The following is a 21703-nucleotide window of genomic DNA, read 5'->3' as shown; positions in this document are numbered from 1 at the left end:
GGCGAACCGTGATTCGGTGATCAGAGGGGTGTATACTATATGGGTCAGTTTTAGACACCTTCAATTTTGTCTGTCGCATTACGGAAGCTGAAGATGGCCATCCTACGTCCCCGCCGTCCTGGCAGCCTCGCCTGAGAAAAACAAAAAAAAACTTAAAACAAAACAAGGAAAATACAAGCAACGAAAACAAGGGAAAGAACTGGTCGAGAGTGCGGATAAGTTGAGAAGTGGCCTATTAAGAGGGATCCGCGCTCACAATATACGTTTTTAGCATGTATTATTTTTACTAGCTAGAAAACGAATCACTCAGTGATGAATTAATCTACTGGCCTAAGTAGACAGGCTTGATTGTTTTTGTTTCTTCTTCTACTTTTTTTTTCCGTTGGATTCAAAATTAGAAGTTGGCTGAAACAGAGGCAGTCTGCTCCACAGTATTTTCTATATTTAGCTTTTATCACCTTGACTACGTATCAATATGTGATGTCACACACGGTGTCATAATTTTATAGTTCTGCTTTGTGATTGGTTGATTGATTCAAGGAGCAAACTTGTGAAGTGGATTTTATATACAACAAAGACGGGAAGGAAAGCAATTACAAAACAAAATAGAGCACCGTAATTTTGTGTTATATTTGTGTTTTGTTCGCTCCTTCCTATTTCAAAATGTAGCAGGTCCACAAAGTACGAAAGATGTTCGTCGAGTTAACGCGCAAGGATTCGAATTCGAAGATGTCGACTATGGAGAATGGAGGTAGTGTTCGCGCGGCTGCGTTTGGTTTGCAGTCGATAATCGTTTCTCAGTATTCAAAACAAGTATCTACTAAGTAAATTGAGAAGTCATCATGTCAGCGAAGGAAAAAGGGAAGCATAGCACTCAAAACTTGATGGTAAGTAAACGTGTGCGTGCAAGTGAAACCGTTGCAGATCATAGTGTGACAATTGACAATCAGAAATAACTTAAGCTTAACTATCCTCTATTTGCTGCGAAATGGAATTGAAAGAAGCGCTTGTATCTTATCGACGAAACTTGTACAAACATTCAATTAACTGATCGATGATTTTTCCGTTTCCAAAGGTTGCTGTTCGAGTGAGGCCGTTGAATGGAAGCGAAGTCGAAGATAAAAGCTGCACAGAAATTGTTCATGTGTTGGACGAAAACGTGAGTCTATGGAAGCCCGAAGCCCGTACCAAATTTATCATCTTAGTGAATTCTGTTGCTATGAGGTTACAATTTCATTTCAAAAGTTATATTATTCGTGAAAAAAGAGTCGGAAGCGTAATTTTTCCATGGCAGCTATGCTTTGTGTAACTCGAGTTTGTTGCTTGCATATAAGCATGTTTTAATGGTCCGGCCTTCTGTGTTGATTCAGACTAGTTTTATTGTTAATCTGCACTGAGGGTATTTAAAGCTTAATTTCAAGTAAAAGTTAGCTGAAGCTTGATATCTTAATGTGCGTTTTACTTCTAGAGGTTATGACTTAGCAGGTCAGATCAGATTGCAAAAATATCTTCCTTTTTGGCCATGTGATATAATTCTCCAATATGAGCTTAAAAAGTAAACATTGATACAATTTGATAGTTTTTTTTATCAATTTATTTTTCCAGTGACTTCCTCTGCACCTACTTATATGTGTGTTGCATCATAACTGCAATGTCAAGCTATTTCCTTGATACTTAAACCATAATTTTAAATTCTCAGGGAAAATGTCTCCATTGTAAGATCCGGAATTGTTTGGTAAATTCATTATTGCTTCTTGCCTTGTAGGCTACCAGGGAGATTTCACTCCTACTGATTGATCTTGACTCTCAAATTTCATTTCCTTGTGGATCTGTTCACACAGATAATGGATTCAAATCCTGCTGTGTTTAATGGTTTTCTTTTTTCCTTGTTTTCTTGTTTCATGTTTCACTTCCTTGTCCTTGAGTTAATTCATCTAAGAGCAGACTGACCCCGCTCCCCCCTCTTCTTAAGTGCCCATTAATCATTGCAGCTGTCATTGATGTTGACATTGCAAATGCTACATCATTTTGTTCCAAATCCAAGCATGGATTTCTCAAAAATATAAATATTAGTTTATTTTTGGCATTCTGGTTCAGGTTGAGATAAAAATAATGTAAGAAATAACATAAGAAAATTTCACGTAAGATAGGTTGTCATATCCACATATCTTGGAGATTGGCAACTTGTCATTTTCATCATTGCATGTTATTTCAGACTAAGTGAAAGTGAGTTTTGACATACATACTATTATATATATAATTATAGCTGGTCTATCCATGATGTATCTGTTTGGCATGGTACAATACCTCAGTTCTTGTAGTTGGTTATACAAACTAATGGAAGGTTCTTGGACAAAAACTTAGTGGAAATCAACTCCTACTGAGATAATAATTTTTCTTCGCTTTAACTCAATCATGTTTCATTTTCAATCTCTTGACTTTATTCTTCTAAGAGCCAGCTGGTCTCAATTCATTTGCATTCTTAAGTGCGCATTAATCATTTCTGTGCTACAGGACTATTTCTAGCCAAGCATAGTTTCTCAATCATAGTTATCAATCATGGTGGTACCTTGAATTACCATATAGAGCGGTTATCAATAGAGTGTAAATCAATCAAGACCAAAAGACATTTACTATCACTCTGGCCAATCACAAAGGACACAGACATCCAGTGAACCAATCAGAACTTGAAGCAAACACATGTAACGGAGGCGAAGCGCAGGAAAACATTTGCAAGCAAGTCATGATTGGTTTTAGTTTCACTTCTGATTGGTTAACAAAGCAGTGCAAGTTTTACAGATGAATAATTCTACTTGTGTTAGTAATAGCTGCCAAACTAATGCACATGGGAATTCTATCACCTTTGTACTTAAGTGAAAACTGCTCTTATTATGTGCTGAATAAAAGATTTCACCTGTAACAGTTTAGTACATCTAAACACCCATATTTTCTTATTTCTTGTTATGAATAGCAATCAGCAAAATTGTCATCACCACATGTTACCAGCATAATTGACAAAGTAATCTTAAGCCTTTGGCTAATGTTGTCGTAGATGTCTTACACCAGAAACCATTTAATCAGTTCTCCTTGTTGCTTACAACCAGTTTAGTTGCCATGGCAACTGAAATAAAAATATTATTATATTCGTTTTGTTAATAGGTATAGATTTTCTTATTCTAGCACACCTAAGATTTTTGTTGCATTTGACCATAAGTACCAAAAGTGACCCACTTACATGTAGTATCCAGTGGTCAGAATCTTATTGCACAATATCATTTCTTGAGGTAATTAATTTGTACAGAAAGTTTCACACTCTTAGAAGTGAAAGACATATCAATGCTTGTTGTCTTAATCTCAGCTGGTGGTGTTAAAAGATCCAAATGAAGATCAAGATGACATTCTCAGAGCTAACAGATCCAGAGAAAGGCAGTACATTTTTGATTGTGCATTTGGGCCAAGTTCAAATCAGGTAAGCCAGAGCTTTGTTTTGAAATAAACTGAATTTTTTGTAACCCTCTTCTGTGGGAGTTTGTTTAATTATTGTTATATGTGTATCTTTTTTTCTTTGTTATGCTAATATTGTAATTTCAAAATGTTAAGTGCAAAATAAAGTGAAGTTGAAGAAGTTGAAGTTGTCTTGCCTGCTTGCAGAGTTCTAGCCATATCTAATAAAACTGGGCAGTCTATAACTATTAATAAATTATAACAAATTGTTGGGCAACCTGACACAATGCTGGGGTTAACCAACAATCATCTAATCCAGGCTTAGGGAAGCAAACAACATTGCTAGTTGTTGCATGCTGTTGAAATCATTTGTGTGAAAAAGCCATCTCCGACAGTGTCACCAGGATCACTAGAGCCAAGTGAAGACTTTATAATATTACTTTTCCATTCACTGTTCAGTTTCTTGTACTAAATAAAGTTGAACCTCCACTAATGGCCACCTGAGAACAACAGCCACTATTTTTGTCTGGGCGGATGGTCGATACAGCCACCCTTACTTTAATCTCTCTACAGTGGCCAATCTCTCCACAACAGCATCCCAACTGCCAAAATAACCTCTTGACAATGGCCAGTTAATCAACAACCGACAAATGGTGTATACAAAATCCCATGTTTTTATTGTAAAATAATGGTCATGAAACTTAAAACTTGATGCTTCCTGCATGTTGTTGATCTCTGTTTCTTTTTGGTTTCTGCTTTATTGATATGTTCTGATTGTGTTTAGTTATGTATTTCTATCCTACAATAAACATTTTTTTAAAAAAATGAAATGTTAACCCTCCCCTCCCCCCCCCCCCCAAAAAAAGAACAGAAGTCAGATTACACCCTGACCTCCCCATAACGGCCACCTCTTTCCAACAGTCACTTAATAAAATTTAATTATTGATTTGGTACTTTTTTGAAGGCTGAAGTATACAAGACAGTGGCCAAACCTCTGATTGAAAATGTCCTCACAGGATATAATGCTACCGTCTTTGCTTATGGAGCAACAGGTATAGTGCAATTTATAAAATATAGGTGAGTTCAGATGAGAGTAAGTAAGCAGGGTTGTAACTACATGTAGCGTCATCTACTTGTAACAGTGGGAGGGGTGGGGGTGGTTGACAGAATTCTTGAAATTTATGCAAACCCTTGACTACATCTCGGGTTTGCATTAATGCATGTCTCAAATTCTCCAAACCTCCTTGAGTTTGCATGAGGCTGTGTAAACATGGAAAAAGTCCTGATGCATATATATATATTGACTGCTTGATGTAAACATTTTGTAAAAGAACTGAAAATATCCTATATTGATGTTGTTTTTAGGAGCTGGGAAAACGTTTACCATGTTGGGCACTGATAAAGAGCCTGGTATAATGGCACGCACCCTGAATGATCTTTTCTTTGAAATGGACAAGACCAAGGAAGATATGAAGTACAAGGTGTCAATGTCATATCTCGAAGTAAGTGATCTTTTGCTGAAAGTCAGATTATATCTAATTGTCTTAGTGACTGTAGTCTAAGTTTGTGACGATAAGTTATCAAGTTCATGAAGCCTCAGTTACCTCAAAACATCCAGCCAATAGTACTACAAACAAAACTGAATTTATCTATACTATCTAATCCTCTTTACCCTACAAATGCTGTCCTTGAAGGTGAACTGTAATTAATAACTTGAAGGTTTGTTTTTTGATTGGTTAACCATATATCATTAAACCCCTCTCAAAATTTAAGATCAAATCAAGCCAATGGAAAATCTACATCTTTGTCTGTTTACTGATAATATAAATATTCAATCGAGGCTTCAATTTTACTGGGATCATCTTTGGTCTCCACAAACATTTTAATTGATTAATTTTCTGAGTGGCTCAGTTCAAGTAGTGCTTTGTGTGTGTGTGTGTGTGTGTGTGTGTGTGTTTTAATTTCAACCATACCACATTACAGAATGATGCAATTTTTAATAAGTTAATATTAGGAAAACTTTACAATATTTGTGATATGAATATTGTTTTCCCCCCTTTATCTTATAGATCTACAATGAAATGATCCGTGACTTGTTAAACCCATCTTCTGGTTTCCTTGAGCTGCGAGAAGATGGTCGGGGAGTTGTAGTGGCTGGGATCTCTGAAGTTCAAGCCAAGAAAACTAGTGAAGTCAGTATGAAGTCATCTCTTTCACCCCAAACATGCTTCTGTTACACTATTACATGTGCACTCCACTTTGAAAAAACCTTACTGTTGTGGAACCTTTGATCCATGTCTTACCAAAAAGGTTTAATTCTGCATTATGTACATGTCCATGTATCCACACGCATACCTGTGGTTTAACATGGAAGTCAAACATCATATATCCATCCAGTCAGTCCATCTGTCCATCCATCCATCTATCCATCCGTGCATCAGTCAGCCAGTCAGTCATGCAGCCAGCCAGTCAGTCAGTCGGTCAGTCAGTCAGTCAGTCACACAGACAGACAGTCAGTCATGTAATATTAACCTTATTCGTTTATATCTAATTTTAAAATGTTAATCTATTTCTTTAACTGGAATGAAGGTGATGGATTTGCTTGTAATGGGAAACAAACAAAGGACAAGTGAACCAACTGCTGCCAACAAAACTTCATCAAGATCACATGCAATCCTTCAGGTATGAGATTCTTTGAATTGTTAGAAGGGACAGTATGCCAAGGTCTATCACACTGGATTCCCCATCAATTCGTAACATTTTGGGAAGAGCCACAGAGAACTGTTAGTGCCAACTTTATTCTTACTAATATACGCTAATGGGTACAATTCATACAGTTCATCAAAGAAGGTTTGCACTACTTGATCCTTTGACAGTCTCTTAAATGTTCCTTCAGTTGGTATCTGATCATGCAAGGGACTCCTTATTGTCAACATAATATGCAGGAAGCCAGGCTTAAACGTTTTGGTGATTCACACAATTGGTGTAAATGGTGAAAGTGGTTTATGAAATTAATTAATAAATTGAAGTTAAGCTTGCATTCTGCTTAACCGTTTGTTGCATATGGCACAAAAACTGTCATGGGATTTTGAAACATGTTTTATTAGTTAACTCTACAATGATTGTAGTGTCAGACAATGTCATGCAACGAAAGTTGTTTGCGATTTTTGTATGAAGCAAACAGTTTACCACAAAATTCACATGGGACAAAGTTGTACCCTCTAAACCGGGCCATAGACATTCTCCCAATCTATGTAAAATTGTTTTCCTATTCAAGCGTAGCCTCCTATGCAGAATGCATTTTGGGCTCATCACACAGTTTTTCTCTGTGGGGGAGAAGATTGCGTAACAAGCCCAAATAGTGTCTACGTAGGAGGCTAATTTAAGCCCAGGGACGTACATGTAGCAAAATGCATTTTACATTTCACAATAGGTAACAGTCACTCAGAAGAGTCGTTTCAAAAATACAATTGATGAATTCAGAGTTGGAAAACTTTTCATGATTGATTTAGCTGGATCTGAGAGAGCTGCACAGACCAAGGTGAGTAATCCTGATTTAAAATAGAAATTCAGAGATGCCAACTGGAAAAAAAATCAAAATCCAGGAGATCACCAATTTTACCTTTTTTGACCCTAAACAAAAGTTGTTCAAAGTAGAACTCAGCCAAATGAAACCACAAAAATGCATCAAATTTCCAAAATGTTCCCTCAACATGCCAAAAATCGACCAAAATATGTCTGAAAAATGTCTTTTATGTACTTTCATTCGTATTGTCCAGGAGATTTGGTGACCCGTATGGGAGACCGGGGATTCGGTTTGTACTCGGGAGACTCCTGGATAATCTGGGACAGTTGGCATAGATGGCAGTTCTCCCTACTGCTTGAGCTGGTGCTGGGGATTTCATGCTTTCTTGTGTTTGGACCTTTTTAGCTTACAGTAAAGAGGTAACTTCTTTATTTCTAGAATCGTGGCAAAAGGATGATTGAAGGAGCACACATCAACCGTTCCCTGCTTGCTCTTGGAAACTGCATCAATGCATTGAGTAAGTGCAAACCCTAACTTTCTATTAAGTAATGCAGAAACTGATCTCAACTGGCCACTGTTTCCTTTTGTTTCAGGTGAAAATCGTGGCCATTACATTAACTACAGAGATAGCAAACTGACAAGGCTTTTAAAGGTACAGTATATGTCACTTAACTAATGGTAAATTGTTCATCGTAATTATGATCTAATAACGTGGTCAGTGATATTTGTTCATGGATCTTAGTCACTACTGTTTCTTGAAGTTACAGATTTTAACAGACTGACATCTGATTGTCTATGTTCATTAGTGGGTGAGTTCAGTAAGTGACATTTTGTTCAAGGGAAGCAGTAACTTTTTTCCCTGAGCAAAATGTCACTACCCAAACTTGCAGCTAATGTACTTACTAGATGGATGCCAGTTCATTTTTTTGCATCACAAGGAGTTTATGTGTTATTTTTGTGATTATTTGCCTTGTTCTCAAGCCCTGCTCTATTACTTTGTACTGTGAGTAGGTAATAAGCCTTTAGATGCTGACTTGACACTTTTTATTATGTAGGACTCCCTGGGTGGTAATTGTCGAACAGTCATGATTGCCCATGCAAGTCCAGCAAGTGGGTCATTTGAGGAAACTCGCAACACACTTTTGTATGCAGACAGGGCCAAGAATATTAAAACCAATGTAAGTAACATTGTTAATGTAACTTTATTTTTAGCCCTTCGATAAAACACTTCGCCTTGAGTACATGCTGCTGTAGTATTCTGGAAGATCTATGAAAAAGAAGATTTGGAATAACTCCAATATTAATTTTTGTCTTACATGTAGCAATAACTGCTAAGACTGTATTAATGGCGATACTGTAGACAAAGTATTTGTCCAAAATTTATCCAGAAGCCTATATAATTCGTAACTAGTATCAACTAAAGATTAAAATAATTATTGAAAATTTCTCCAGAGTGGCAATTTTGATTTCTTCACGGGTATACATGAACTGTCACAAAGTCAACTTTGATGAACTTTCTTCATCCTTATGATCCTGCACTTCTCCCCAAATATGTGTGGTATTTTCTCCATAGAATCTTTTTGTCCAATTTATTTTTGTAACTATTTGAAAGAGGTCAGCAATATAGAAATTCAGAACATGAAATTTCGATAACCAGCAGAGACACTGTCCCTACGTGTATCATTTCTATTTAATTAATGTTGTATTTTTTTCACCTTAAACTGTCACAGGATTTTGACACACGTTTTAAAGTACATGTTAAAATATCGTGATGTAACGTTTTAAAGTACGTGTTAAAATATCGTGACATAACTCAATCTTGTTTAACAATAATATATCGTGACATAATATAACGTGACATTATGTAATGTGACATAACCATGGTGATATAATACCATGTGACAATGTTTATGGTGACATTATCTATAAAGAAAAAGTCACCTAAAACAGCAATCGGTAAAATATTTTGTAGGAGTGTGAACTCTCAAACTCTTAGTAATGAAATATCTACTGTAGTGGCAATGGTTCATTTCGAGCTAAATTTTGGGCTAGTTTTGTAAACTATACTTAGCATAAATATATCAACAGATTGTACACTCTTGTACCTTGTAATCTTGAGCCTTAAGTGTTTAAGAGTGTCTATGATCCTCCCTTAAAGCTTTGTAACGTAAAAGTAGCGTAGATGCTTTCCTTGTGGGAAAATACTTCAACCTCGTTTCCAGGGTTGCCTCTCTATCTCTCGGTTGTTCTTGGGAACGGAAAGAAGAGAGACCCTGGGAACTAGGAAACTACAGTTTGAAGTGCGAAGTAAACATCTTGCATCCTAAACAAAATCAAGTGACGCGTAGAACAGAATCCTTTATCTACTAAATTTACTCATGAGTGCAGTTTCTACAATTTTCCTTTAGTTAATGCAAAAATGAAAAATATGCCCTCGTTGATGCCGTAGTTTATTGCGTTGCTACTCTCAAGTAAACGGCATTTTGCAAGGCTGGTTAGTCTCACGAAAACGTCCATGTACAACCTCTATGAGGTTAGTACTAGTCCACAGTGCTAAAGGCACCGTATTTACAACTGCTACCAAGATGTGTCTTTTCCATCTTCTTCGCCATACAGCCATGACAGCCATATTCTGATAGCGAGTCTCGATCGATAGAGAGACGCTGGTGAAAAACCACTCGATCACCAGCGGAACTGAAGTTCGAATCGCAAAAGAATGCAGCAATTTCAATAGGGAATCATTGTGTAGGTAAATTAACTGATAAAAGTGCAAAAATCCATTAACGGCCACTATAGCAGTTGATTCATACAACATGCTCATAATAGCGATATCAGCCATTAGTCTCTCACGGCGAGGAGTACGAAAACTTCCCCAAGGAGCTGATGTTCTTTTCCAAATCATATGGGAAATGTGATCAAATATAACCATGGTGCTTCGCTCTATAACTTCTGCTGAGCCGTGAATTATTCCAAGAATGGCGATAGATTCCACACTATTAAGATCCGCCTGTAATACTCGAAACATAACCGCTGAGCCAAAATACAACGGGACCAACAAGGAATAGGAATAACCCGGATGGGTTATGTTCCATAACCGCTGAACGGAAATTCGCGCGATCGCTTTGACTATGACTCCCATGATAGGAGCGAAGAGTGCGATTAACAGTTGGCCTTCCTTGTGCTGTTTGTTGTACGCTGGGTAAATAAAAGTCACTAGCATTGTGCCAAGAAGGAAACAAAAAGAACCGGGTAGAATCATTTGTATCACAAAAGTCACCTGCTGTCTTCTTGACCGCCGCATACGGAAGTGACTTGTTAGAAGACAAATTTGTCCGCATACACTCAGAAAAAATATGATGTTGAGTACACTCTTTTGAAGCAATGAAATCTTCGAATGAGATAATTCTAGGGCTTGCAGCGCCACACGATAAACGATATCTAGAAAAAAGCCGAGGTAACAAACCAGAAACAGTTTTCTTTTCACCCCCATCAACTGGTATGGGCGAAAAAGGAATAGTGTGCTTGCAAAGTACCACATGTAAATAAAAGCACATGAGATTATACCACAGATTGTTCTCAGCCATTGCACTTGTAATGGAATTGACGTCTTTGGGGAAAACTGGCAGGCGAGTTTAGTTTTGTAAGAAAGATAAGTGATCAGCAAGTATGCTGAACCTATGATGATGGCAGTTAGTAGAGAAATCGAAGCTCCAATGTACATTGATTTACAAGCTGTACGGAGTGCGGATGGTCTGAGACGCTTCCAAGCCATTGCTCTATTTTCGTCTTGTTGATCTTCCTGTGTTTCTTCATTTTGGTCTGGAGAGCACGCGTTTATAACCTTTACATCGAGACGCCTAGACGCTAGATAGTCCAAGCTTGTGGCTTCTCTGTCGCTGTATTCTTGATAAATAAACTCATCAACAGGACGAAAATACCATTCTCGACCTGTGCTTAGTAGAGGATCGTAGCCAAAAGACTCTGTCGTGTATTCAGGTTCTTGTGGGTTGTAGTGCTCTGTGACTCCTCGTGTAAAACTGAACACGATATGACCAAACACCTCTATCAGTGTGCTGCTACTCATGTCGACTTTTAAAATAAGTTTTCTTAGTTTGCGTCCAGATTTATACTCCGCGCTCCTCCAATTAGGTGCTGTTTCAGCTTTGCCGGAGGAATATTATTGAGATAGTCTAGTGTCAGCTTGGCTTGTGAAGCTGCGTTTTCACAGCGTGCGGTGTCATATCATATTATGTTAGGGATATTTGCGACGTTTACTTTTTAACTAGATTAAGCTCTCAGTGGCTTACTTGGTAATTGGTCTTTATTATATGTGCCCGGGCATGTAGGTTTTATTGAAAGCCTCCATATTTTATTTCTGTTCTTTCTCTCCAGAAATAGGGTAGACATGAATAAGTTCTTCCTGTGAAATTGAGCTACCGATTCTTATTGTCCAATCAAACACTAGCACGAGTACTCGCGATTATTCCGAAAATTTGAACGTCAAGACGACACGGAGTAGAAGAGCTTGAGTTCATTCACTGTATACATGTATATATAAGCCATTGGAATTTTGGCCGAATGACTTGTGTGGTAAAATGTAAAAACTAAGGTAAAGCCTCACAAATCTTGTTATTTATCATAGCATTTGATTGCAAACACAAGGTGAAACAGGAAAAAACAAATAATTCAAAAAGTGTCCTAAAGCACTAGAAATGTTGAGATCTCGTCATGCTCGTTGAGTGAACAATACATTTTGTAAAGAGCATGAAATTTTTCAGGTGTCTCATTTTGTAGACACAAAAAGACTTAAAGTTTACAGACCTTAGGAAATAACGGTATTTGTTTCCTGTTTCGGTTAAAAGGTTACCATTTCCTTTCACGCATGAAAGGAAATAGTAGATGTCTACACGCAGGCTATATTTCAGCTTCCTCCTACAATCCCGGCCAAAAGTAGTTGGCACACTTGAGCTGTGTCACGTATCTCCTATCCCCCCTAGTCAATGTTGGAAAATGTCGCGTTTTTTCAACAAAAAGGGAAAAAATCATCTGATTATCATGACCATTGTAAGTGGGAGAAGGGGAGAACTTGCTTGGTGTCTTGACTTTTTTTTTCTGGGTTGTAGTTTGTATCTGTTTTAGTCTTCTGTGGTTCCTCGTTACCAGTGCTAACGGATTTAGCGGTTAAAAACAACAATTTTGGAACTTCCTTTATTATCGCTCTGAAGCGGATGTCATTCGTCTGAAGCCAAATTGCAAATCATTTCAAGTTTTAAATCGTTGACGGAAAGCGACTGGGGATTCAACACGAGATTAATGACTTTGTGAAAACTCTCTCTCAAGATATACCACCCGTCTACAATCGTGTGTCCTTCTCTCTTTTAAGCGATGAACAAAATGCAAACTGTGTAAACAATAAACTTAGCTCTCTGGTAGCTTTGAACCACCGGGAAATTCTGGCGAATAGAGCAATTATTCCACTCTTGGACATGAGATGACTAGCCAACTCGGCACTACGCACCTCGTTGCCTTTCTATCCTCTCATATCCAACGTGCGCTCGTGGAGTAATGGTTAAATAGACACGAGTGTTTTACTGGAAAATACACCACTCGTAAAACTTATTCGAAACTATTTCAGGGACCTCAGTGGCGCATTTTCCATATCCTCACCAGTGAAGAAATCGATGACGTAATTTCCCGCTTTTTTTTTCCGTGGTTGTTTGTGGAAGCAGTCTGTTTGTCTTTATCATAAAAACAAAATTACTCGGTGGCTTGGGAATATGAATTTTACTTACTACTACTTACTTACTCTTGGTAAAACAGTATTTTACGAACAAGCGCATTTTACTAGAAAATAAAACTCATCTCTTCTCGTCAACATATAATATCCTCTATTTATGTCTACATAATCAATGGCGAGAACAATAAATGATGATATCAGTTATAGTGATAATAAAAATTGTAAATAAAGTCATAAAGATGGTCCGAAAAAGGTTAAAACGCCCATACAAGGCAGACCACTTATTTTAAATATTAGAATCTCTTGAATATATACTTCATTAAAAACTAAAATCGAAGTCACAATGTCCCTTAAAAATCTCTTAAACCAGGTAGTGAGTTCCGTATCTCGACGATTCTTTTCTGTTCTACAGATCAAGCCAAACCAGTTCAGTGTGTCTTACCACATTGCTCAGTACACCAACATCATTGCTGATTTGAGAAAGGAAATCTTTCGCCTCAAACTCAAAATTTCTGAACATGATACGGACAAGTGTTCAAGTAAGTAGTGACTATGTTGAAATTTACTCTTAAGAGGTTAATGAAATTCCAAACCATTCTTGAAATGTAAGGTTAAGCTCTTTAAAAATATCTGAAGTGGTTGAGGTTAATGCGAGGATGTTACCCCCCAGCATTAAATTCGCCGGTACCCATTCACACACCTGGGTGGAGAGAGGTACTGTGAGAGTAAAGTGTCTTGCCCAAGAACCCAACGCAATGTCCCCAGCCAGGGCTCAAACCCAGACCAGTTGACTAACCATGAAGCCTCCGCGCCTTCCCCTTGTGGAGGAATGGGGACAAAATGACAGACAAAGTGGAGATTGAAATGCATAAGATACAAAACAATATCTGCGTGAAAATGGAAAAAAACCCTTCATGACACTGTATGTGTGCGGTAAAATTGTCATAATTGCCTTTGCTTCGTCAGTAACCCGATTTGAAAAACAGACCACCAATACAAGTCCGATTAAGCAAATTAAATCACCTTCTTGCGTTGTTTTTGTAGCAAAAGGGCAGGAAAAGGACAAGAATCCAGAGGAGATGAACAAATTGCGGGACCAGCTTGTCAGTACTTTTAAAGAGCAGATGGACATCAGGTTAGACTTAGAAATTTTATTCAAAGGAGACCTGTACGCTCTGCGGACCTATTTTATTTGTTACGGCTCAGATTGCTAGCGCCATTGATAGTCTGCGCTTCATAACTTGTAATCTGTCCATAAGCAGATGCGGTGTGTTTAGCTGGTTTTGTTTATTTTATTTTTCTGTCTATGAGTACATGTGGTCTGTACTGTCATCGTTACGAGTGTTTACAGGTGCCGTGGGTTAAAAAATTCTAACCTGGATCACCAGAATGAAAGACGAACCACCTACACCAGGTTATTACAAGCGGGCCTTGTGACGCCATTCTTTTGTGCGCGCATGCATGCACTTTTGGCAGAAATATATTAAAATGTATAACAGTATACCTTCCCTTTCCCTTAGCTCCGTATCTATGCTCCAGGAGGAGCAAAGAACATTAACGAATACTTTCTCTAAAATCAGCCCCAACTCAGCTGTTTGACCAACAAATCAGTAGTCCTCATCTCAGTGTTAAGGGAATTTTGTTTTGAACTTTGGTTTTTCTCTCAAATTTCAGACGTAAACTGATTGAGCTTGAAGACGCTGCCATGCAGATTTCACTTGACATGAACAGATACATGTTGGTGATAGATGAGTAAGTGTGCAGCAGTCACAGATATGCTGCAAGGCCTAGCTCAAAGCTTTGAAGGAGCTCACTCAGGGCACTTTGAGTTACTTTGGCCACCTACAAAATTGCCTTTAAATTGAAGGACGCCTGAAAATATTAGTTTACTAAGATAAAAAAACACCAAAGAGATAATAATAAACCATTAAGGAACAAGGATGATTAAGGATGGAGAAGATTAACGCGGATTGCAAACGAAGTTACAAATAGGCTTAACTTTTCAAGATGCGCAAACCGTGACGTCGCTCCTTTAACAGTGATGAAGATAAGTGACCTTACTGTTTTGTTAAAATATGTTGATCCACTGCGAGCTACACCACTCTTTCCGAAACCTCCAGTACCTTTTATCTTCAGTGCTTCTTTTTCAGATTGTCATCCCCCACATTTTTGAAAGGCTGCCGCCCCAGGATTGAGAAACGTTGATCGTTATTTACTTTCTTTGCAGATGGGAACAAGAGAAAGCTAGAAGAGGTGTACGCAAAAGTACTAGACGTTTATCAGAGAAATCCGATGATTCCGAGCTTAAGAATGACCTAACAAACATGGCTTCTATCGAGGATGAAAACGGAGAGAAAAACGTCGACTCTACAACACAAGACAAACATTTACTTGGTGAAAAACGCCGTGAAGTAACATCGCTGTCGGCCTCAGATAGCTTGGAAGATGTTGAAAACAAAGACTTGGACACTGAAAAAGATAAGAAGCCGGAATCTAACAATGACGAAGGCGCTGGGATTGCAGATCCCGAGGAAGTATCTTTTGCGCGAGAGGAGATTAGCACGTTAATCGCAGAAGAAAAACGGACTTCAGATCTCAAAGCTGATCTGCAAGGAAAGCTTCAACAGACCAGGAAAGAGGTGGAAGCTTTGGAAGAGCTCCTACCCAAGAAGATAAGCAGCGAAGAAAATCGAGAAATTTTGGGATTGTTGTGCAAAGTTCACGAGCTGGAGATAACCAATGCGGAGCTCCAGTCTAACTCGTTGCTCAGAGAGAATTTACTACGTCAGAAAGACTTGGAGATGAACAAGTTTGAGTCGCGACAAAGATTGTGCGATGAAATCATTCAAATGCAGAGAGCGGTTATTAATGGTAAGTATACCTTCCGGACTTGTGATGAATCGCTTAGTCGTAACTCTTTATAATAATAATAAGGACTTTATTCATACTGGAAAACAGGAAAACCTTTCTGTGAATCAACGAAGGTTGATTGAGTGGTATTAATCGGTGATCAGTAGACAAAAATATACAAAGAAGTCATCGTTATTGTCCGGCAAATACAGCTAATTTACAAAATATCAATTAAAGTCTAGAAAAACCTAAGCATTACTCGTACAAATATGGCTGGCGCTGTCCATGTTCATCAATTTTTCTTTCGACTTGACGTAATGTGTCCCAAAAGGCTTTTGGCTTGCCGCGGTTTTCGTCAATCTTGTTTCTGAATTTAAGTAGGAGTCATTCGAATTATAATAGGAAAAAAGACGCGTAGTCAGTCATTTTCTTATTTTAATTAACCCGTTAATGCACGACCACAATTTTATGGTTTCATCGGGGTTCCACTGCATGAAGCAAAGTCACTTCGTGCGAATCCACAATAATATTTATCTCATTTTCACCAACAAGAGGCAAAGGAAACTGCACTCGTGCAGTTGTTTTTTTGAATCTGCAGAACTCTTCTCGGCGATATTTGTTTCGCACTACCGACCTTCTGGCCTTAGTTGAAACTTAAATTGTTACCTTTGCAGATTCTGGGATACAGCGTTCCGCAGAACTCGAGGCTCTTTATGATGTTTACATGGAACAATCCGCTGACTTTGAACAACGTGAAAACGGTGCTGCAAGTACTCAAGAAAACTCACAAGGCTCAACTAGCTCGTTACAAAAGGTATCACGTCACCTGTTCCGCTGATTACTTTCAGCATTTTTTTCAAAAGAGAATTGGTTATCATGAATTAAGAAAGAACAACACAGATTTGCATTCCTTATCCGGGGATTTAGGAGCCTGCGATTTCAGGAAGGATGCTGCTAGGGTTTTATATTGGCGGCAACGTTTTTGAGTGGTCAGGATTATATATGATTGGACAATGAGAATTTACAACTTTTCTGATACTTAACTCAGGCTGGGAGAGTTTGGCAAAACAACCCGTGCTCTCTATATAGTAATTTATCTCTAGAAATTCAAACTAATACCTTTGGTTCTTTTAGGCGTCGCTCCTTGCCGGGTTAAATCGACGAATGACGCCCTTGGCACGAGAGAGTTTATGTAAGTATCATAGTTATATTTGCTTTTCTTTCAAAGTTATTAGGGTGATCTGCATTGCCCCAACGACTCAAATAATGGCTATGGAAGAGACTAACTAGTGCGTGGAAAGCTGAAAGTTTTCAACTCAGTGAAAGTTTTCTTTGATTTAACAAGCTAAAAGGACGCACTCCACTCTTTCCATTGTAGTCACCTTCAGTAAGCTGTCCCCACTGAGCGAAGAGACGCCTTCTCGTCTGGTATCACTTCAGAATTCACCAGTCAAGATGTCACGTGCAACGCCTTCTGCTCGCACTCAGATGTTAGACGACGTGTTCACACGGGAAGCCAGGTGAGATTCTTGTTATTGTACAACAAAGTATCTCCCAGTGTAAACTGACAAAATAAATATAACTGAGTATGACAGAGTAACTCATCGTAGCTTTATATTGAGTGTATGACGAAATGTATCGTAAGTCCTTAAAGGAGCTCAGTCACGGGGCTCATACAAAATAACCTTTAAATTGGAGGAAACCTAAAAATAATAGTTTACTAAGATAGAAAAACACCAAAGAGATAATAATCAACCGTAAAGAAACAAGGATGATTAAGGATGGAGAAGATTGCTATGGATTACAAACGACGAACTTGAAAAATTAAAGACTAGTCATTTCAAGAAACGCAAATCATGACGTGGCTCCTTTAAATATAGGGGGATTCCTGCTGACGTCACTTTTCACATTTGGCTCATTAGCATACGGGTTTGCGTTCAGAGGGCTACTTGTTAAATATGAATTGACTCAAACAGTTAAAGGGCTTGTGACACTTAGTACATGGTGAATTTTTTAGCTTTTTGTGTGTAATTTTCAAGGAGAAATTGGCTTTTGAAAACTGCACAATTTCTGGGTGGAAAAAGTACTAATGAGTTTCATACATTCGTTGTAAAATTTTTAGTTTTTAAACCCGCATCGCACAAAAAGTATTCGATACATCAGGCTCAAATTCGTTAGCAGAGTTAATCGTGCTATGACCTTTCAATATTCAGAACTAGTTTTTTTGTAGCTCCATTAGAAACTGATTCGCTTATGCTAATGAGGCAATATTTTGAACAAGGATTCCCACGTAAGAAGCTCAGTCATGAAAGGTCTTGCAGAAACGTAATAATCATGTCCTTATAGCTTGAAACAAAATTGCTTCGGTCTCACATGGGCAAGTATCCATAGCCTTGGAGTTTCCCCAAAGTCGAAAGCACGCGAAAGTCTATTGCCTGACTTGTAATTGCATGACATACCTTATTGATGTTTATGGAAACCATAGTGACAGTACTTACCTGGTGTGCTTGTTTCATTTTCCAGTTCACCGCAACCTTTGCCTACCCCCAAGAGGACCAAAAAGCTTCTAAGTTTTACCGACGAAGGTGAAAGTGAACGCAGTTCACCAACGGTGTCGTCCGTCATGGACGATGGAAATGACGAATTGAAGTCTGTCTCGCCGGTTAGTCCTGTCTTTGCCAGGACGCGAAAAATCGCCGAGATCGCCGCACGCCGCCGAGTGGGCCTGGACAAGAATCTTAGCAGTAACAGTAAAAGTAGCTTGGGGCCTGATGGCGAACTTCCTGCCAAGTCGAACTCTGTTACAGACATGCGTGTGCATGAACAAGCTGTGGAAAGTCAGAAGTTAAAATCCGACAACGGACTATCGGCGAAGGCGTCTCGAAGTATGAGTGACTTGTCCGTGATTGACAAGAGAGCAGGAGACGTGTCATCGGAAGACTCGGCTCCAGTGGACAAAAGAAAGGGAGCTGTTAGAAGCAAAGTGAAAAAGCCCCCTCAAAGAAAGCCTAGGAGGTTACGTTCCGCGTCGCTAGATGATTCTAAGGTGTTGAGAGGTGAGTGTGGTGGCCTTGTCATGAGTCGCAGCAGTTGACAACTTTTTTGTTGACTCTTACAAAACTGAGGAAAGAGAACAAAATCTACCCTTCCATCCTCGACTGTCATTTGTTGTTGCTTGTTTAATGTTGTCATCTTGAAAAAATTCTCAAGTAGAATTATAAATCACTTCATATGTTATGCTTTTGTTAAACGGTCCCAATATTGCGATGTAAGTAACATTTACATTGTTGGTCCAGAATGCTTGCTTCAGTTCGCATTTCATCATTCATGTCCGAGTACTGAAATTTAAATATCAATGAAGAACATTGAGATTTTATACGGCGTATGGAAAATGGAGCTTCAATAAGTTTATTTTACTCCATCGACTTACACAGATCAAAGGTTAACTGTGTAGTCTTTTGTAATCATATCCTCCGCTTTCCTGTGCTGCACCTCCTCCTGGATTTTCTGCCATTGAATAAGTACTTTAACAAACGACAAAAATGCAAAAAAATCCGAGTTTTTAGTTCCAAAACATACAAAGATGGGGGTCTTTTCTCACCCTGTCGTTCCAACATTTTAGAAACTTAGTTGTGGAACACGTTGTGCCGTTAAGTTGGTTACGGTGCGTCAATGTTGGGCAATGTTGTTAAGTGGTTTGATAAAATCGCTGAGACAAAAATAACATGAGTTCGAGATGAGTGGGACGCTAAGTTGTAACAAACAAATGTTTTATTTTTTTACAAAAACATTGCCTTTTAGTGTTGAAAACTTCCAGTTTTCGGCTGTCACACAGCAGCCTTCGATGGATCAGTTTTGTTTTCAATTTTTATCCATCAAAGATTGTAGTCCGACACCCATAAGCTCGAAGTTTGAATATTGTGCATAGCCCGAGAACATTTTTGTAAAAATGTTAATCATGCACTGTCCGGGTATAAATTTGTTTGCTTAGTGAAACCTCGACTCACACGCAAGCAAGAATTACAGGAGGCGGCAAGGCAAAAGGTTGCTGCCGTATTGGCCCAATCAAACGTAAGGAATCGAGTGTATGGAGGACAAAGCACGGGGGGACGAAAAGCTGGCGGACCGCGACGATCAAGAGGAACAAGTACCTCAAAACCCACCCCTGTACAAGGAATAGAGCATGAAGGTGCGAAGACAACGGTTAAACCGGCCACTTCCGCGGCAAGTAATCTACAAGAAGGCAAGTATTATAACCTCCTTCCTTCCCTCTCCTCCCTCCCTCTCTCCTCCCCTCTCTCTCCCCTCCTCTCCCCTCCCCGCTTCGTATCCCACTATCTTCATGGAGTTCATGCATCCATCCGTTAATTTCTCGCGAGCTTCGTTTGTTGTTTTGTTTCTTGTTCAGTTTTTACCTTGCATGCCCTTTAATACTTTTAAAATCAAAGTTTTAAATTACCTTTTTGTTGTCAATTTATCAGGCGAACTGCAAACCTTCTGGACAAACGTGACTCCGCCCTCTACTGTCCACCAGTATGGAGTCAATTACGGCAAGGGACACACCATCCAAAAGAGATACCGCGGACCGCCTGAGGTCAGCGGCACCGATTCGAACCAGTCCACTCCGAGGCTCAAGCCGAGGAAAAAGCCGCTAAAGACTGGTGCAAGATCTGTTGATGAACTGTCAGTGAGTGGTGTTGCTGTGCGTCCGACAAAGCAGGCCGCGGACGTGCGCAGAAGTTGAAGTTGTGGAACATGGCAGAGCACTCGTGATGTTTTACCAGAGGCTCTTACTTGATTGCCCTGCAACGTCATTTCGGTGAAGTGATTGATCATCAATGAACAAGAAACTATAGGATTAGATCTTGTTTGATCTACAAACTTTAAGACAGACATGTCCTTTCTCCTGTGAAAATGATAACTTTTTTACTCCGAAGATCTCAATAACGTTTGTTCTACTGTTTTTCACAAATTTTCTGTAAATCACTAGGAGAGAAAAGGGCCTTAGCTCAAAACGTTTCTTTCGGAAAAGAGTTACAACGTAATCGCGAGTAAGAGCACCGTAGCTCAAAGATAAATCAAGTTATTTAAACAAATTTAAATTCAATGCATCGTCAGAATGATGATATTTTTAACAAGTTGGTAAATCATCAGTGCCTAAGTTAAAAGCGTCCAGTCCGCAGTGAATTTGTATAGTAACAGGATGCAGTATTTATTGAATAACGTTTTGTTTGGATTCATCTGTATAAAGGAGAGTTACACTATTTAAAATGTACAGTTTTATACTTCGTAAAATACTATAAGTTTTTCAGTATTGTCTTCAATAAACTACGGAAATATCTCATTGAAATTAGGGCTAGTAGTTTTTGATTGATTTGAAAGAATGTCGAGAGGTAATCTGGGTTCCAGATTCGTCGCCTCTTGAATATATTCATGTGGGGCAAAGACAGAAGCAAGAAAAAGCAAGATAGAGTATGCTAGTTACCAGTAACCTAGTGCCTTCCCCACCATTATTCGAACTCAGGCTTTCGCGTTTATACCTGTCGGAGCTGTTGTAAGTAACACGATCAGTGTCCTGTAATTTTAACAACAGAAATTCACTCACGGAGGAACAGACACTGATATATATGTCGCAAATATAAACCTTTTTTGCGTGCCAAGCACCTCACTATGATGATGGCCGCGCCTTAGTCAGTCGCAAAATCTTACCGAGGCAATGACAAAACGCAAAACACAGTTCGTTATTACTTCATTTTTGCCCACGTAGTCTTTTACAGGATCCTGGAACAAGTAAAATAACTTCGTAATTTTCACCGAGGAAAGGACGTACTTTGGTTCTCCTGTTATTAGCTTAACGGCTGTAGATTGCATTGACTTCCTGATGTTGTTGAGTTGACAGACGGGAGTAACTAGCTACCGAGAAGCTCCGCAAAAGTGAAGGGAGTTGAAATCCACTCAAAAATTTGCATGACCGGAAACGTCGCAAGCTGATTTCATATGAAGAAGGTATGACGGTGCAAAACAATCGTTCCTTTTTGATGAGATTTCAATGCACAAATATTTTAAAATGTTGTGAAGTTTATATGAAATAATTCATATATGAACTACGGTTGTAGATGAAAGTGAAGGATGATCATCGCAGTAAA

The 21703-nt window shown here is 38.8% G+C and overlaps 2 protein-coding genes across 2 annotated transcripts; one reads left to right on the top strand and one right to left on the bottom strand.

The window, feature by feature from the left end:
* Nucleotides 1-447: 447 nt before the first annotated feature.
* On the top strand, nt 448-20907 carry LOC110061651 (kinesin-like protein KIF19). The gene is made up of 21 exons (XM_020768501.2): nt 448-887; nt 1076-1159; nt 3359-3469; nt 4409-4496; nt 4810-4946; nt 5514-5636; nt 6034-6126; nt 6878-6985; nt 7409-7487; nt 7564-7622; nt 8026-8148; nt 13120-13246; nt 13752-13842; nt 14382-14459; nt 14935-15578; nt 16232-16371; nt 16692-16749; nt 16936-17077; nt 18081-18613; nt 19549-19800; nt 20039-20907. The coding sequence occupies exons 1-21, from the start codon at nt 843-845 to the stop codon at nt 20299-20301; spliced, it is 3378 nt and encodes a 1125-aa protein (XP_020624160.2). The 5' UTR covers nt 448-842; the 3' UTR covers nt 20302-20907.
* Nucleotides 8148-11552, bottom strand: LOC110061652 (uncharacterized). Its single transcript, XM_020768502.2, has one exon. The coding sequence runs from the start codon at nt 11052-11054 to the stop codon at nt 9438-9440; it is 1617 nt and encodes a 538-aa protein (XP_020624161.2). The 5' UTR covers nt 11055-11552; the 3' UTR covers nt 8148-9437.
* Nucleotides 20908-21703: the final 796 nt, after the last annotated feature.

The sequence above is a fragment of the Orbicella faveolata genome, unplaced genomic scaffold, assembly GCF_042242905.1.
Source record: "Orbicella faveolata isolate gen_17 unplaced genomic scaffold, um_ofav_v1 contig_2, whole genome shotgun sequence".
Lineage (NCBI taxonomy): Eukaryota > Metazoa > Cnidaria > Anthozoa > Scleractinia > Merulinidae > Orbicella > Orbicella faveolata.
The sequence above is the reverse complement of the archived record's forward strand: the minus strand, read 5'-3'. Positions and strand labels throughout refer to the sequence as shown.

Coding starts and splice junctions, on each gene's coding strand:
- LOC110061651 (XM_020768501.2), top strand. CDS start 843: ATGTCAGCGAAGGAAAAAGGGAAGCATAGCACTCAAAACTTGATG. Junction 16,750..16,935: donor CTTGGCACGAGAGAGTTTAT/GTAAGTATCATA, acceptor TTTCCATTGTAG/TCACCTTCAGTAAGCTGTCC. Junction 17,078..18,080: donor GTGTTCACACGGGAAGCCAG/GTGAGATTCTTG, acceptor TTCATTTTCCAG/TTCACCGCAACCTTTGCCTA.
- LOC110061652 (XM_020768502.2), bottom strand. CDS start 11,054: ATGAGTAGCAGCACACTGATAGAGGTGTTTGGTCATATCGTGTTCAGT.